Source organism: Dermacentor andersoni, chromosome 4 (genome assembly GCF_023375885.2).
Source record: "Dermacentor andersoni chromosome 4, qqDerAnde1_hic_scaffold, whole genome shotgun sequence".
Taxonomy (NCBI): Eukaryota; Metazoa; Arthropoda; class Arachnida; order Ixodida; family Ixodidae; genus Dermacentor; species Dermacentor andersoni.
The window spans coordinates 30,034,443-30,052,057 of NC_092817.1; the positions used below are offsets into that span (position 1 = coordinate 30,034,443).

Genomic DNA, 17,615 nt, shown 5'->3' on the forward strand with positions numbered 1-17,615 from the left:
AAATCGGAGTGCCCCTACTGCGCGCCACACAACAAATCATATCGCCACTATTTGCCCAAGGCGATGTTATAAAAGCCAGGCCTTATACTGCATATACTACATATATATATATGTCCCATCGTTGCTGCACCTCTTCGAGCGTATGCATGCACACACGAGCGTTCGTCGCGCGGTCCGGAAGCGCGCAAACGCTCTCGCTGCACGTTTTTCTTTTTTATGGTCGCGCATATCTCGCGCTTGGCGTTCTCACTGACGTCGACAGCTGGAAGGCACTTTACGTCGCGCTGACGTGGCCGACCGGAAACGGGAGCAAATACAAACGACCACAATGCGAGGCGGGAAGCACGCTTCTTGCGCCGCTCGCTTCGCGGCCAAGTTTCGCGCCCGAGCTGCATGCTTGTTCGCCGCTTTCGCCCAATTCGACTCAAGCACTGCCGTTTCCGTTTCCCCATGCTAGTCACGTTCCCACGCGCTCAGCCCGGAGGAAGTTCGGCGGCACGCTCCTCGTGCCCATCTATATACATATTTGCTATCTTGCTCTGTAAAATAAGCGCCAATGTTCACCTCAGATATGCATATGACAGCCACACTACATTGTTTCACGCATATGTGCAAAGGCGAGAAACACAGACGTTGCCGTCCATTCCATTTCTGCGCTGCTCGGTTTTCTGGTCAGCTCGCCTGGCCGCAGCGAAGCTTGGTAACTTGATCAATGCGCTTATAAATGAACGACGCGGTTTGTTCACCTTATATCGTGAAGCAATAGGTAGCTAAACCCATGCTATACGATAGCGAATTTTAATGTCGCGTATACCTTGCGCAAAGGCTCACGTCTTCATTATTATTGACAGGCTGTTCTTCCTGCCAAAATCTGCACCATAAGCTATGGAAGAAGTGGGGGGCTCCGAATTATTGGTTCAACTAACTAAATGATGGGTTCTGTTTTGCGTTTCTTGCAGTTTAAACATGTAGCCTTTCTGCTGTGTCTTTTATGATACGACCAATGATGTTTTCCTCGCAACGGGCCTTTTATACTTGTTTGTGGCACATCAAGTCATTCAGCAGCTTTCTTATTTTTCCACAACATCTTACCTTTTTTTAGGCAACCATCTATTCAGCGTCCTTAGAAAGCTCCATTGCACATAGCAGCCATTCATTCGTAGAAGGCTTGTGCTCTAAAGATGTCGACAGGCCATTCGTTAAGTTTCTTTTAATGGCAATAAGTGATGTTATGCTTAAAGCTAATCATTCGTTCCTGATATTTAGCTCCATTTGTTGCACTATAGTCAGTAGAGTCGTGGCATCTAATTTTATCGAAATAAATAGTTATTCTGTAATATGTTTGTCTGTGTCTTGCTATTCAATATTCAATTCCATATTCGGTACTTAGTATTTGTATTGGATTACTATTCGAAAAAGTTGACATTCGCGTACCTCTATATTTTACGTGCCAGAACCCCCATCTGACTATGAGACACCATGTAGCTAGGGAATCGGGAATAATTTTGACCACCTGGGCTTCTTTGACGTGCACTTATTTCTATTTATTATTTATATATTATTCCTACCACTCGCTGAGCTTCCTCGGCGATCACCAAAATATAAATTCAGGAGCAATTTTTTTAAGTGCCTCTTCCATCGGAACGCGGTGAATTGCACGGTATATACATACTTTCACTCCACAGCAAGACACCTGAGTTCCTATAAGCCACCATAGTCGGCGACATTTTCAACCAACGGCAGCTCTGACAACGGAAGCTGAGAAGCTCCGTGCGGCTCTTTTAGATTTGCTTGCGCACTCGACGCGAGCTCGCGCAGCTCAGGCTTGTGACTGAAGTCCACTCAGGAGCTGAGAAAGTGCCATCCTGCATTGCCTCCTTGCCTGCACGGTGCCTCGAAACATTCATTATGAGACCTACTCAGTAACACAGATTTGCATGCTAACGATGAGCGTATAACAGCCATAAGTATATGAGCTATATAGTGCAACGCTCCTCGAAACGCACCCTTATCGCAAACAAAAACATCGCATTTGCATAAAATCAGATACAATTCATGCCATCCGTGCAGCTACGCAGAACCTGTAGCATTTCTGCAGCGCCCGTGTTGTCTTCCCGTTGTTAACGCTGTTAATGTTCAGCATGTCGATGTTCAACCAACCGGTCCGAATTAGCAACCCATCATATGTAGCATTTCTGCTTCAAATGTTACTGAATAGGAGGACAGAGCAGTCGCACAGCAAAGTGAAATGAAATGCCCATAGATGCCTATAATGTGTGTATACTGCCTAATTAATAAAGTCTTTATGACCTATGTTATAATGGATGCAAGCTATGTCACAGAAACAGGGGTCTTGTAATGTCCGAACATTTAAAAGCAATTCCTTTATGGGATCAAGTTTAAATTAAGCGTGAGGCGGTATATCGCCGTTATACGAAAAATTTTTACATTCAGGTAAGCACTGCGATATAAGCTGCATCTTTGCCATTTTAATGGTCATTCCCATAGTTATAGATTCGACTAACATACATCTGAGTATGCTTTATTCCCTTTACATGAAACGGACAAAAGTACTTTGTTCGAGACTGCAGTTTTATTCATTTTAGGTAGAGGAGCAAGAGATGTGCCTTCTTGAAGGCGTTAACTGCCTTCTCAAGTCCTGCGACCGGGGGCGTTCACGTCACAAGGAAACTTCAACCGGAGCCATTGTGACGTACTTCAGAAATAACCACCTAAGGCTCTTACAGGCCGATAAGGAGGCCGGGTTTGTCGTGTTATCTGAAGGTAATTTCCCGGAAAGAGCTGCGCAGGCACTAGAAAAGAATTGTGCGCCTATCAAAGTTAAAGCAACTAGAGTCAAGAGCCGAGCTGTTGCACTATGTGAGCAGTTTGGTTTACACCGCCTTGACAAACAGATAGGAAAAAGCAAAAATAATGCCTTGAAAGCCTTTTTTTCAGCACAACCGCATAAGCAAGGTATGCCGTTTAGAACAATAGTCACGGAAAAAGGGTCGTGGCAGAAGGAGCTAAGCCAGTTCTTGTTGAAACAATTGAGTACATGCGCTTGAAGTGGACGACCCTTACAAAGAAATCTGACGAAGTGTGTGACTTCCTGAAATCACAATGTGATGTTAGGCGCGCCTCTTCCGTGGATGTGGTAGACTTATTTTACTCTGTTCCTCACAAGGCCCTGTTTTTTGCAGTCCGAAAGTGTATAGAAAAAGACTAACCATTTTCTTTCAGAACAATGCGGGAGTTTCCATTGAAGATTTTTTAAACCTTTTAGAGTTTTACTTGCAATCGACTTTTATAATATTTGACCAGCAGTATTTTCTGCAGAAAGCCGGCATATGTATAGGGTACTGTGGGGCGCCAGTATTGCGTAATATTTTTCTTTCACAAATGGATCGAGTTTTACATCAGATTTTACCAGCTAGGCACGTTTTTAAAGTCTTTAGATACGTGGATGATTTTCTTGATATTTTTCTAATAAGGACGAAAGTTTAAACTTCGAAGAGAGTGTGCATGACATTTTATCCATATTACGACAACATGGAAATGACTTGAAATTCAACATTGAAGTACCTGAGGGCAACTGCCTACAGTTTCTAGATACAAAAATTTAGTTTTGTGCGGATCACATTTGTTCGGCATATGCACCTCGTGCAAAAAAAAAAAGGGCTCCTGCCATATGACTCCACCCATTCGAAGTTAGTAAAAAGGGGGATTGCTTCACTTTGCCTGAAATCCGCCCTCGGTAAATCGTGCCCTCACAGGATGCAGTTTCGCTTCCAGAACCAATTGGCCAGGTTGTCTTCAGCTGGATTCCATGATTCGATTGTGATGGCAGTCGCCGAAAGCCTATTACAAAAATGAAGGGTGTGGCTGTGAGAGCTGGGTAAGATCCCCCTCTAGAAGAGGTGGTGAGACCTGCGGTGGTGCCTTATGTACACAATATGGCCCATAATTTAAATAAGGTTGCAAGCAGACATGGAGTGCCACTTGTGTTTTCAGCCCCCAAAAAGCTCGGAAGCCTTTGCTCTCGTATCGAAAGAATACGTGAAAAGGAAAAGGATGCGGCACCAAGCATGGGCGACCGTGTACGAAGTGCGCCGAAGGTGTCGTGTACGAAAACTTCCTCTCATGCGGCCGCTCCTGCATAGGGCAAACTGGGCGCTACGTTAACGACCGAATTAGGGAACATGAAAAAAGCGTAGAGCAAGATAAAGAAGGGCCAAACATACCCAAGCACATTAGGCCCTGCCCGCCACGCTGTTCTGAGCCATGTTTTGCAGGGGCGCGGATTCCAGCAAAGAGTAAAGATACAAAAGCTGGGGAAGTAATTGAGGCTTTCTTTATCAAAAAGGAAGGAAGCATGTGCGTCATCGACCCATCAATATGTTTATATGAGGCTGAAAAGAAATATTTAACCAGCAAGCTTCCATATCAATCTTCATCTGATTGTGTTCCTTGCGTCTGAGACGGCTATATAAGTGTGTGGTGTGCCTCCGATTAAAGCAGTTGTAAGTGGCGCTCTGTCCCGTCTCCTTTCTTGTTTCTGTGTGTGTTCGCGCCTAGTACCCAAGATGAATCGTGACAAACTCGCCCAACAAGACGTCCGTTTTGCAGTTTCATTCCTTCATAATAACGCTGTCTCTAGGGTTATCGCTCTGGCTGTTTGTCACCGCACGCGCTTCTGATGAGAATAAAAGGTCGCACGTTCGGTTCTCGGCCTCGACGATCGTATTCCATTGCGGCGCGGAAAGCAAAAGCTTCCGTGGCCTCTGGGCGCATGTTAAAGGTGAAATTTAAAAAAAAACGATTTTTAAATTACCCTGATACAAAGTTAAAGACACCACTGTTGTCGCTAGAAAAGGCTTGGTAAGCCACAAAAGGCGTAAGAAGCTCGCGGTGACGTAATTGATTTCAACGGCGCCTGCCAAGACCAATTGTTTATCGATAAGAATGGGCCACCATGTGTTTTAAAGGAGCAAAGACTGAACATGGAAAGCTTCTAGAACTCTTACTCAGCCAACGTGGCCCAAGTGCAAAAAAAATAAGAAGAAAAGAAAAAGAAAACCATGTGGAATGCGTGACGTCACGCTGACGTACGGGCGCTGGGATTTTGGCGCAACATTCAAGACATGGTAATTTGACCTTCATTTCCTCTTCTAACAATCAACCTATTGTCGCCGGATTAACGAAAACAGAGTTTTCAATGAATACCTTAGCAATCTAAAAATGGCTTACTGTTTCTCTTTAGTGTCCCTTTAAAGAATTCGGTTTGGCAGAAAAATTTATCTGGAGACTTCCACCACGGCGTCTGTCATTCTTCTGGGATGCTTTGGAATGTTATATTACTCCACACTTTCACTTTTTGTCGGGCGTGTGACAAAGCGCCATGTCTGGAGTTCTGGCTCCTAATGGTGATCAGTAACACGAGTTCAGACCACCGTCCGGTATTTTTTAACCAGATGTAAATTGCTTAACCTAACGCTATCAAATCAGAATGCGGCCTGTTAAGGTGCCTGAGGTGTGACCTTTTCTTTCCATCAATCGTAAAGTGTCCATATAGTAGAACACCTACGCAAGATGAGTTCTGCTGACCTTCGTCTCATAAATAGTGCGCATTTGTTTTGTCTGCTACTCTGCTTGCGTATAATACTCCTATAAAACCTTCAAGGTTAAAAAAGGAAAGTACAGAGAGGAGTGGAAACCGACATAAAATGGTTAATGGAATTTTTTTTTACCATTCATACAATCACAGCTGATACGCGTAGATCAGAAGATATATATGCAACTAGAGAAGAGAACAAAATTAAGCAAAAAAGAACAAAACTGTGATTTTATAAGACTAAGTGTAAGAAGTGAGCATAGGCACACAACAACAGGGAACCGGGAGCTTACAGACTGCCAGAGATCGCTCTTACAAGCAAGTTGTGGCTTCAAATTGTAGCCGCCTGGGTGGGAAAACATTTAAACTCCTTAGTGAGTTTAAGTGCTACTAAACCTGACAATTTATATTACAGTAGCCATTATACGAACATACGAGGCGCGTTCACGCCGTGGCCGTGTTATTCTAGGTGCGACAGCGCATGCGTGGTGCGCGTGGCCCAGCCCCTTCGCTCTGCCCGCGCGGTCTAGCGCATACGCGGCCCGCGCGCCGTGTATTGGAAGTCATGTGACCTGCTAAGTTCCGGAGGCCTCGCAAATTAGCGGCGGTCCACAGCGGTCGCTTTGCAACAAGCACGCACGCTTACCGCTGCCGGCGTGCTTCTCATTACGCTCGCCATGCGATCGCGACTGCTCGCTGTCGTCGGGCGAGATCGTGTTTCTTCACGGCCAGCGGCATGCAGTATGTGCGACATCGGTACTCGTCCGACAGTCAGGAACCTATTGTGGGACTGTCCCGGTCTCGCGTTAGTAAGGGACAAACACAAAGGATGCGGCTTTACCTCACTGGATTGCTGAGCACGAGGTCGCGGGATCGAATCCCGGCCCCGGCGGCCGCATTTCGATGAGGGCAAAATGCAAAAACACCCGTGTACTTGGATTTAGGTGCGCGTTAAGAAACCCCAGGTGATCAAAATTTCCGGGGTCCTCCACTACGGCGTGCCTCACAATCAGAAAGTGCTTTTGGCACGTAAAACCCCATAGTTTAATTTTTCAATATTTTTTTACATCACTGGAGGCATGGACCACGCCACCCCCTCAGGTCGACGCCCAGCGAGCTATTAGCTCTTTATGGGAGTTCGTGCGCGAGGCCGGCTTGGCCGGCAGGTTATGAACGTGTAGTGCTTTGTTCGTTTTCTTTCTTCTATTTGTTTGTTTTACGATCCCTACCATTGGCCCGCACCCCTGCTTAGGCCATTGAACCATCCTTTTCATTAAAGCTCCTTCTCTCTCTCAGGTAGGTGACACGACGCTTAATTAGTTAGTATAAGGAATGTTTACTGCAGTATATACTGTCCACAAACGAGGAACCTCACCTCGTGTAATAACCACAAAAAAATTTGTAATCCGTACTGTTTTCTTCTTTCTCCTTTTTTTTCTTTTGTGCCGCCTTACCGTGGCGCGAGAAGAGGTCAGTGCTCTGGCCTAGTGCAGTGATTTTCGAAGCATGCACGCGCGCAAGCACCTGAATCCCTCCATGTTGTACATTAGAGAAACTTTCCTCCGTTCTTTTCTAAGCCTTTTGTAAACGCTCTGCATCGTACCTATCGTGCTGGAACTGGCAGCCAGACGCACTAAGGCGACCAACACTCGTTGATCCATTGTGTGCGTGACAGATAAGCGCAGCCGTTCGGTGAACTCGGAGGGCAGCCTTTGATAGCGTGGCGTTGCATCGAAGTCGCGCTCCTGGACGCCAGGAGCTATCTTTGAGGTCACGTCTGCGCGCGCTTAACCCACCCAACATAGATAAGCGCAGGGAGTCCGAACAATGCGGCTCAAACGTCATTCACCACTCAATTGTGGAGGCACCGGCACACCGGCACACGTTTATATCGGGACTAAGTTGCAGAGATTGGGCAAAAGGCAGCTTCAGTTATCTCTTGAGTCACGTTACTATATTGCAGCCGTACAGAACCCCCTCCCCCCACGCTTTCTTTCTAGCAGCCGCTTCCTTACAATATGGCAACGGCAAAAAAAAGTGTTATTTAAAGCTTAAAAGCCGTATTCGAAAAAAAAAAGAAAACAGAAAAAGAAGAAGCCGCCGTATATTACACTAATACAGCGGTAGTGTGCCAATGAGAGATCCTTGGGCGTCGCCATAATGCCCTCTGGATTCCTCAGAAACCGAGTAAACACCACCCAAAAAAAAGCACTGCAGCAAAAGCGGCAGCAGCGAGTTTCTTATTTACGCGCGTAAGCCCAGGCAGGAAATGCTCTCTCTCGCCGATAGGAAAGCCTATATAGTACCTCTAGTGTGCGCGTTTCTTCTTCTTTTTCTTCTTGCATCACTGCATAACTACATGTTTGCTAACTCCACCATAATGTCTTCAAGTCGGATATCGCCTGCCCTTCTGCCTTCCTGCATCTTAGCGTTACATCTTTTTTTTTTTTTTTCGTTCCATAGCTTTGTTGCGTGGTCCTTGGATGTTTCTCAAGCATATTTTTGTCATCCCTAATGTTTCGCGCAATTCATAGTTCCCGCTATGCAACGCTAGGGGGTGCATGCGGGTGGTGTAAGAACTAAAACCTCCCCCCCCCCCCCCCCGCCCGCTATGTACCAGGTTATGGCCCAAGCTGGTGCTGATGAGCTCTATAGCTGTCGGGGAACTGGTCTCGGAATAGAGTGACGAGAAGCCCTGGCTTTGATTCTCGAGACGAGCAGACTTTCTTCCGCTTTCTTGTGCGTTGCTTCGATCAGTCCCTCGTTGTTTACCAACGGCGTTTCGAGGAATTTCACGAGCTCGGCGAGACCATGCGATCGCTTGCGCTAAACCTTGTCAGATCAATCCGCGTCAAAACTAGCTTTGCAGACACAGCTAGAATGGCACCATTGTGTTAACTTGGCTTTATATTTATCGATACTCTGGAATTGAAGCATTTTCGAGATCGCACACCACGTGTACTGAATTCGAAGTAGTCCGTGTTTGTATTGGGAAAGTATCATAAATGTATTGAGATGGCACCAGCAGAGAACGCTTGGTTCCGTGCTCCTCAAACCACCGCGCCGAACCCCTACAGGGAATCGACCAAGAGACTGGCGACTAAAGGAAAAAGGAGAGATAAACCTTGAGAAAGTGCGCCGGAAATTGTATAAATCATATTGAAGCAAACTAATCCTAAACGCACTAGTATTACTGACGTAAACGTACTAATTACAAAATGGCGGCAAATTCAAGTGTATTTTGAATGGTCGGCCGAGACAGCTACCCACTTCATGTCTCACATTACCAGCCAACGCCTTGCTCTAGTGCGCACCAGTCGACCTGCATGGCCACCGGCGATAAGAGACGACGCCCGAGGAATGCGTCCCGCGAGAGGAGATTCCGCGGGTTACTGGCGCCGGCCAAGGAGGACAATCGCTGTCCCAAAGCGATTTGCAGCCTCCCAGGCGAGTAGCGAGAGCCGCCACGCAAGCATCCGGCTGCCCGCCGCCCCCACCTCCTTCGTTCAGATAATAGTGATTCCGCGCGCGCGCGCGTGTGTGTGTGCGCGTGTATGTGTGGGGAGGGGGGGGGTGACTTAGTTCCTATCCTTCTGTCGCTGTGTCACCTGCACACACAGCAAGGTACAAGCAGTTGCGAAGGAATCTTCGTGGTGGATGTTCACGTGCGCACGAGCATCTCGTCAGATGCGCATTCGGCAGTGGGCCTCAGCTTATACTTGGCCGCAGTAATGTCATTTAGTCTGATGTCCGGCAACGACACAAATGTTACGAAGGACGCCATATCGGAATGCTGGCGAATACTTCCGAGCACAGACGGTTCTTTACCGTGCGCCCAAATTTCCATACTAGAGCGTGTGTTCGTGGCGAACCCTGACTAAACTAAATGTTTTTATTCGGGCCTTCGTTTTAGGGCAAACATATAGGGAGTATCGCGGGAAAAAAGAGCGAATAATGTGTGAGCAGACGACGGGAGTTTTTTTATTTACCACCCCTCGCGGTAACTCAGTGGCTATCTATGGCATTCAGCTGTTTGAGCGTAAGATCACGGGTTCGATCCCGGCCGCAGCAGCCGCGTTCCGATGGCTGCGGAGTGTAAGAACGCTTGTGTACGAGCCCAGGTGGTTGAGATTCACCCGGAGTCCATCAGTATACGGCGTGCCTCGTGATCAGATCATCGGTTTGGCATGTAAATACCCAGAATTCATTCTTTTCTTCATTTACGTCCCATCCTTGCTGGAGCACGTTGGCGGCAACTATCTGGTCCGCAAGAGTCCGCGATCCAACGACTCCCCGTCAGGGAGGAGGAACCTCCCTGACGGGGAGGTTCTTCGTACATGCCTTTTGTTTTGGCAATAATCTTGATTAGATCAATAACTTTGTCAGTACCTCATTATTTCAGTACCTCATCGCGAGCTTTTTTTAATACTTGCGTGATTATTTACTCTCCCTCTATCAAATATTGAAGCACAAAGTGTTAAGGAAATGCCGTCGTTCATTCCGCATTCACTCACGGCTGTTCCGCTGTTCCGCATTCCGCTGTCACGGCTGTTCTAACGAGTGTCCCGATAAGGGGATGACGCTAAGAATTTAATTACGTGCATGGTTCAACTTCCCGAGACTGCATAGTGGTTTATCAGGGACGCCGTATATAGTGGAGGGCTCCGGGTTAACTTAGACCACCTGAGCTTCTTTAACGCGCACCCAAATGCACGGCACACGAACGTTTTTGCATTCCCAGGCTATCGGAATGCGGCCGCCGCGGCTAGGATCGAACCCGCGACTTCGTGCCGCGCAACGCCATAGCCACGGAGCTACCGCGGCGAATAAGGTGGTGGTGCTGGATGGCATCTTCTGACCAGGGAAATTTATTCCTTCAATTGATAAGCTTTCTTTCTGAACAATCCGTTTCGGTTTATTTTGAAGCTTCGGGGTGCTTTACAATAAATGGCTTTGTTGTCGTCGTCGTCGTCTTCGTTGGTGTTGTTGTTGTTGTTGTCGTCGTCGTCGTCTTCGTTGTTGTTGTTGTTGTTGTTGTTGTTGTCGTCGTCGTCGTTGGTGTTGTTGTTGTTGTTGTTGTTGTTGTCGTCGTCGTCGTCGTCGTCGTCGTCGTCGTCGTCCTTCCACTTTGCGAATCTTTCACTTTGCGAGCTAATTTAATCCTTACAGGCCAACTGCGACGAAAATTTTCTTTGGCCTTATCATTTCCAAATGAGTAGCGTGTAGTATTGAAGTAATCTAGGCAAGGCTGCAGCGCAGGTAATTGTGGAATTTTCTTGTTAGCAGCCTTTAAACAGTACCTAAGGAGACGACGCTGGTATCCGGGGGTTAAGCAGATACGACTCAAGTTCCACCCCGTCGCCTCTAAAATTTTCATTGCGCTGTATAACATCAGGGCTCATGCCGAGGTGCCGCATTGGTTCTGGACGCTCTAGATAGTACTTAATTTCCGGAGAGCGATAATAGAGGCGTCTTTTTTTTCTTTTCTTTTTTATTGATATGAAAATAGGAGAGCTTGGCGCCTTTATGGACGTACCGACTACTTCTCGTCACTTAGCAAAGGAAACAAGTATGCGCAAAAATAGCGAGTAGTGTCACAAAATATGGCACTCAGTAGAACATCAGATGCACAAACACAATACAATCCAACTTTGTTTTAGTTTCGATGCCAAAAACGTCTATTTCTGCGAGCATTTCATGACGCCTCCGCTCGCATTTCATACGTATCGTTTTGCATGAAGGTTGATTTCATATCTACACTGTGTGAAACTAGAGACTTTCTTACGTGGTTCAAAATTTTGTTACTGCTGGCCTTTAATGAGCAGTTCCTACGCATTGCAATATAGTGTCGTCGCGTCGCAGAAGGCACTAATGCGCTGTGAAGTGATACTGTGAAAGCGCTTATCATATACGCTACAGTCACTACATCTCCTCCCTCACCAAAGTGAGGTGTCTCGTGGCTTTTGAAATATTGCCTACGTCGGAATGCGTTTGCCGCGGCCGGGAATCTAAGCTGCGATATCGTGATCAGTAACGAAGGGTGAGCAGGAAGAGGAGGAAAATAAGGAAGTAAAGGTAGGGAGGTAAACCAGGCACACGTCTAGTTTGCTACCCTGCACGGGGGAAGGGATTTAAGGGAAGAAAAGAAAGGAGAAAGAGGGAAGAAGATACTATCGGTGTGAATACGTGCGGTTGTTCATCACTTCTCGCCTACAATCGGTCACTGAGGCCAGTCGATTTCATGAAACTTAGCAGTGTCCGCGTCGCTTTGTAAGCCTGCGACGCGTGGGGCCATGGTCCGTGCATTTTAGTCTAAGAAAATGGTCTGCCATCTAATCGGATTAACACCCTCCGAAAAACGTAGCGTTCGATGCCATAGAGATTACCAAAACACAACACGTGCTCGATCGTCTCTTCACAGTTGCATGAACCACAAATCGGTGTGTCGGACATTCCAATAAGAAATGAGTAGGCTTTCGTAAAAGCCAATATATGTCCAGTGTACGTATGTACCTATAGTTCAAACGGCCTGCATCGTCTGGGAAAGCTGAGGCGTGGAATGCGGAAATGCAGCTCCAGTTGTTATTTGAATCAGCATGTGCGAGCTCTTTGGTAGATGGTATACGACAATGGCACACTGGTCAAGATTTATTTGCTTGTCGAAGTCTGCGAAAATTAAATATTTTCAGCTCTATAAGAAGCGTTTACGGCGTCGCGCAACGCGCCTTTGACTCGTATAACGAGAGCCGATCTACGTAGAACTTCATCACGTCAAATCAAAACTTTTTTATCTTTGCCGTACAGGTAGGTCTCACTGAATCATCAATTCTTACAACTTATCTGTTTACCCTTAAGGATTAAATTTTTGCTTGCATAATGAGCCCTTAACACGAACAGAGCTAACGCACTGGACACAAGCTTCTCGCGCACTTGTACGGGTACCGCCCTTACTCGTATTCTTCAATTACCTCTTCCTTCAAGGCACTATATACACAGCTGAGCACAAACTGATCGCCTTTGAGTGTTGGTTGCTACAAATTGTGTGGATAGTGAAGGGCTGTGGTTTGTATACATGAACCTTTTCTCGATCCCGTTGCAAACTTAGCGCCGCAATTTCTTACAAGACCAGGCGGTTTTAATGCACACAGACGGGCTTAACTAGATTACACTATGCATGGTGCTTGGAGTCACTACCACTTTAGCCTTTCCTTTTTCTGCAAGACGTTCTCAGATGTAACTTAACCTGTCTTGGCTTAGTTCACGGTACCCCTTTCGCTATTACTGTGTTTATTTGTACGCGAATTCTATTTGGTATTTTCACTGCTTCTTGGTCACCGCGTAGTGTCTTTCCATTCTCTATTAAAATATATCTTAATCAAAAAAGAGTGTCAGATTTGCAAAATGTATCAACTTCACAGTTTCAACAACCGCCAAATCTATGTCAACAGGCCTTTCTACCACTAACTGTCGTGTCTAAATTAAAGTGCTTGATATGAATAATCACGGCGCATACCTACTATGATTACTACGCTTATGCTGTAGAGATTGTTGATAAAACAGAAAGCCAGAACAGACCTAATGAAATACATGGAGCCGCTCCAGAGCTGAACTAAAAGAATAGTAAATCTTGCAGCGAGGAATATCTTTTTTCCCGCTCTTAGGCAGAGAAAGAAAGGATATTAAGATGCGGGGAAGCAAAAACTAAACAGAGGTTAGAGTAGGTAGGTAATAATGCTCGCCACACCGTCACTATTGCGTGACATACTATTCCAGTTATACTGCGACGACGAGTGACAAGGTGTAGGCTTCGAAACGCTCGCGACGAGATCAAACAGGGTATGTCAGCATTGTGTGAGCCTTGATTTAATCTACCGAACACTGGCCGGCTGTGGCAGTGCTATGTGGAGCACCGGGGCTTGTGAGGATGCGAGCGTCTTACACTAAATTCACGCGATGCAAACGCTGATGCCGCTACAACGCCAAAAAGCATAACATCACTCTTAATGTTTTTTTTTCTAGTTATCAAACGCTCACTTTCAGCTTTTTGCTTGTCTGAGAGTTTTATTGCGATACGCTGTTCCCACCATTCGTCACTCGTTCGTTAACCGAAGGTTTGTGCCGATCCACACCATTCTTTCTCTTCGAACAGGTCCCTGAGACCGGACGCGCGCAGCGACCAGCCATCCGCGAGGGAGTCCAGGTATCCGAGGGAAGCGGAGCACCGTGCGTCGCGGGCTACAGCGCCGAGGTCGGAAACCGTTGAACCCCAAGTACAGACCAAGGACGGCCGGCGCAGGGATGACGGCTGGAGAGAGTCGCGGACTAAGAGCGCCGACGTGGACTTCCTGCAGGCACGGGACCACCGCGGCAACAGCGCGCACCACAGTAGTCGCGGTGATCGGGAGTACCCCTTGCAGGAGTACTCTCGCAGGGAGCCCTCCTGCGAGAACCTTTCTGGAAGACCCCAATCGCCTGCTGCGGAAGACGGGAGCGACTACAGGAGCAGGGAGTCTCGGTACCAAGAGCACGGACCGGGTTCCAGGAGGGACTACAGGCCTCCCTCTGCACCGAAAGACGTCTCGAGGGGCGGCAAGCCAGAGCCGGCACAAGTTTACGAATCGAGGTCCCGAAGCCCAGCCCGCGGACAGTACGCGGGCGACAGGCGGCAGGAATACTACGCCAGCGCAGAGGACGAGCAGCAACGCAAGGCAGCGCACGGCGACCGGATCAGGCGGCAGGGCGAAGCCGGTGAGCCCCGGAAGGAAGGCGCACAGATGGCACGCCAGGACGAGTTCAGGAGGACCGACAGGCCGAGGAGATCGGAGTACGAGTACGACGACGTGAGGCAGAGAGCCGATAGGCAGGCGTCGCCGGCAGAACGCGGTCGGTGGAACGGCGATTACGACGCACGCGATCGACCGCAGCAACAGCAGCAAGGGAACGATTCCCGTCCGCCGCCGAGATGGGAGCCTGGCCGCGACGACTACGGTCAGAGGGAAGCGCGTCCGCAGCAACGAACGTCGGCGGGTAGCCCCAGCTCGGCGTACGAGGACTACGAGGCGAGGAGCAGCAGAGCCGACTTGAGGCGCCCGGCCGAGGACTACGACCGCGAACGGTTGGCTCGACTTTACTTATTATTTTCGTGTTTTTTCTCTCTAAAATCGTCATCGCCCAGCCAGTCAGATTGCTTCGAGATAAAGGCGATCGATCGCCGTAAAATTGGATTCAGATGAAAGCGAAAGAATTATGTCTGTACGGCGGAAAGGAAGATCTGCTCCTCCTTTGCGGAGCGGAAAGCTTCTTACAACGTCCGGAATGAGAAAACAAAAAAGTAACACACAGTGACGACCGCTTTCTCGAGAAGGATTGCGACATCTGCGCAGACGGCGCTTTCCACTCGAATGCGGATCAAAATGACGGTGCACTGACCAAGGCAGCGGGTTTGTCGCTTAACTGGAATCCTTTGAGACGCTAATCAACGCCTGAAATGGCTCGACGAAAGCGATAGCTCGGCGAGAAATCTCATACCGGCAAAGAAGGGCGTTTGGTTCCTTCTGCGCGTCTGTCCGTACAATGTTTAGTTTTCACTCTTCTTCTTTTTAATTATAAGCACTAGACAAAACGATTTCCTTTAGACCTACCATTAAAGAAAATTGGCTGTGTTTCGTGGCGTGTAAAGACTAAAACTATTTTCAGCAATGTCTTAGAAAGTGGGCATAGATCTTTTATCCGTCGACAAGGTGCTCTCATTTTCCGTGTTGCAATTAAAACATATCCTACCCTGTCAGCGGGCCTGTCAGGCCCGCAGATAGTGTATTATAGCTTGTCCTAGCATATCCTAGTACACCCTATAGACTATATATAGTATAGTTTATTCCATAATATGACATGAGCTTATAGCTTATCCTGGTATATTCGCAGATTAGTCGAAAGCGTTCGAATGTCCACGGTTATTCACCTAGCCGTCATTGTCGCAAGGCTGCAAGACCTTTGCTACACGTTCTGGCAAGCTACATGTCAATGTTCACCGACAGATGTGCTAACCCCTTAACTAACACTCCTTCGAATGGCCAGCTTACAAACAGTTTACGTTGACTCCTTCTCGTCTTCTAGGATGAGCTGACGTCTTGAAAGCAGAGGAACGAAGAGTGCCATTCTACTGGTCGGAAGAAATACTAACGAATGTAAAGACAATCGTTCTATTTAATAGAACTGCTGAATATCAGGCAAGAATCCAGCAAGCTGGCTTGGTTTAAATGAAGTGGAGAGAGAAAATATAGTGAGGGAAGGGCAGATAGATGGTGTCTGCGGTGCGTTCCTCTGGCCATTCTTCAGCTACCCTCTTCTTTTCTCATTTTAAATGGTGCTCGCGGAAGATAAGTAAAAGAAGGTTACATAAGACCTCGATTGTCTGAAAACTGAACAGCCACGCCAATCGGCTGAAACAGCGTATTAGATTAACGGTTGGGTCAGCGTCGGATCAGGTGGCACTGTGTATAGAGAGCTTTTCGGCGTACCATGACAGAGAAAATATTGGTGCTGTGTATGTCCTCTTTTTGTAGTACCGTTTCTGACGCTCTGCCAGGCTTTACATAAGCAGCTGGTTGTCGAGACGGGACGGGAAAGAGCAGTAGCCACAGTCTGTCGGTCGTGCACGTATTGAGGGCGAAATACATAGTATAATCCGTGGCTACAAGCAGACGGCATTCATTCTGGACATTCTGGAGATTCGGTGCGCCGCATATAGTGCACACACCCGAAGTCTACGAACGCCACTCCCAGTCTAAGCCTTGGCGAAAGACAGATACTGCTGCGCAGAATTTTGGGCCATATAGCCTACAGACAGAAAATATAAAGGGAAGAAGGCGTGGAGGTCAACTGGAAAAGTGTCTTGGTGGATATCCGTACAGGAAAAGGAGGAACAAAGAAAAAAAAAGGAAGAGAGAAAGGAGGTTCTCGTATTGACAGCTTATGATTCTGCCTCATCGGATGGCTGTGGCGATTTTCCGGGCGTTTCCGGTGTACTTATTTCGCTTTTCGCGTCAGAGGGGGCAGTTGACGTCACGCCTTGAAAACAGAATCGTAAGCTTTTACTCAAAGCCTTGAGAACATTCTTCAAGTCGGCGCCGGCAAGTTCCTTGACCTGCATACCACGTCTGTAGGTCAATTTATATGTTTGTGACCGCCTTTTTTGTTTAAACTGTCGCCTAAAGTACTTGGAACCTTTACACGGTGTAAACAGAACTGTAGAAACATGGGTAGCGCGTATGCAATCCCTGAAACGACATGTACACGGCGACGATTGTATAATATTGAAACAGGCTGTGTCTTAGCTAAGAAAGAAGGTAAGGTTTTGTTTTCAACGACTGGTCGGCGCTCCATATTTCCCGCCATTAATTTTCCCGACCAGACGGGTTTCCGTCGAACCCTGAATTTGAAGAAAGAAGAGAAACGGGCTGGGAAGAAAGGGGGACAAATTTTTTGAGGCAACAAAAACAAAGGTCCGTTTTTGTAACGTAATAAAACGGCAGACGACGCCCGTCTACCTGACATGCGCACGACTAGGTTTTCAAAGTAGAAAGGCTATAAATATTATTTTGGCTTTTATGACCATGGGCAAATAAAAGTTACTTCAGACCTGCCGTAAATTACAGTTTCAAAAGTCTTCCGTGACGTTGCCAGCCAAAGCACTCAGGAGATCGAGAGTGCCGGCAGTTACTGTCACGCCATGTTACCGATCTATTGAGATGTGTCGTCACGGTCTAACATGCTAATTAAGATGCAACTTGAGCCACTCCACCTCCGATTACAAGGAGCAAGGTTTACATTCCTTTATCTGCTCTACAGCAGTTAGGTGGATCTGCAGTGTGCTAAATATATGTTCCTCCGCTAAAATGATCGTCGCGTGTTAGAACGATCGAGACCGCGGTGACTGCTTCGAACATAAATGATTTATTGAAGAAGTAAAGCAGCGCTCGCTAGCGACAAGGAGCCGTTCCCT

At 47.3% G+C, this 17,615-nt stretch overlaps 1 protein-coding gene across 2 annotated transcripts in view; it reads left to right on the forward strand.

Moving 5' to 3' along the window:
* LOC126536836 (uncharacterized) overlaps positions 1 to 17,615 on the forward strand; it is a 91,304-nt gene that overhangs the window by 51,527 nt on the left and 22,162 nt on the right. For both annotated transcript variants that reach the window (XM_050183844.3, XM_055073554.1), the window contains exon 8: positions 13,764 to 14,729. In XM_050183844.3, the coding sequence (XP_050039801.1) occupies positions 13,764 to 14,729 (966 nt within the window). The remainder of the gene's footprint in view (positions 1 to 13,763; positions 14,730 to 17,615) is intronic.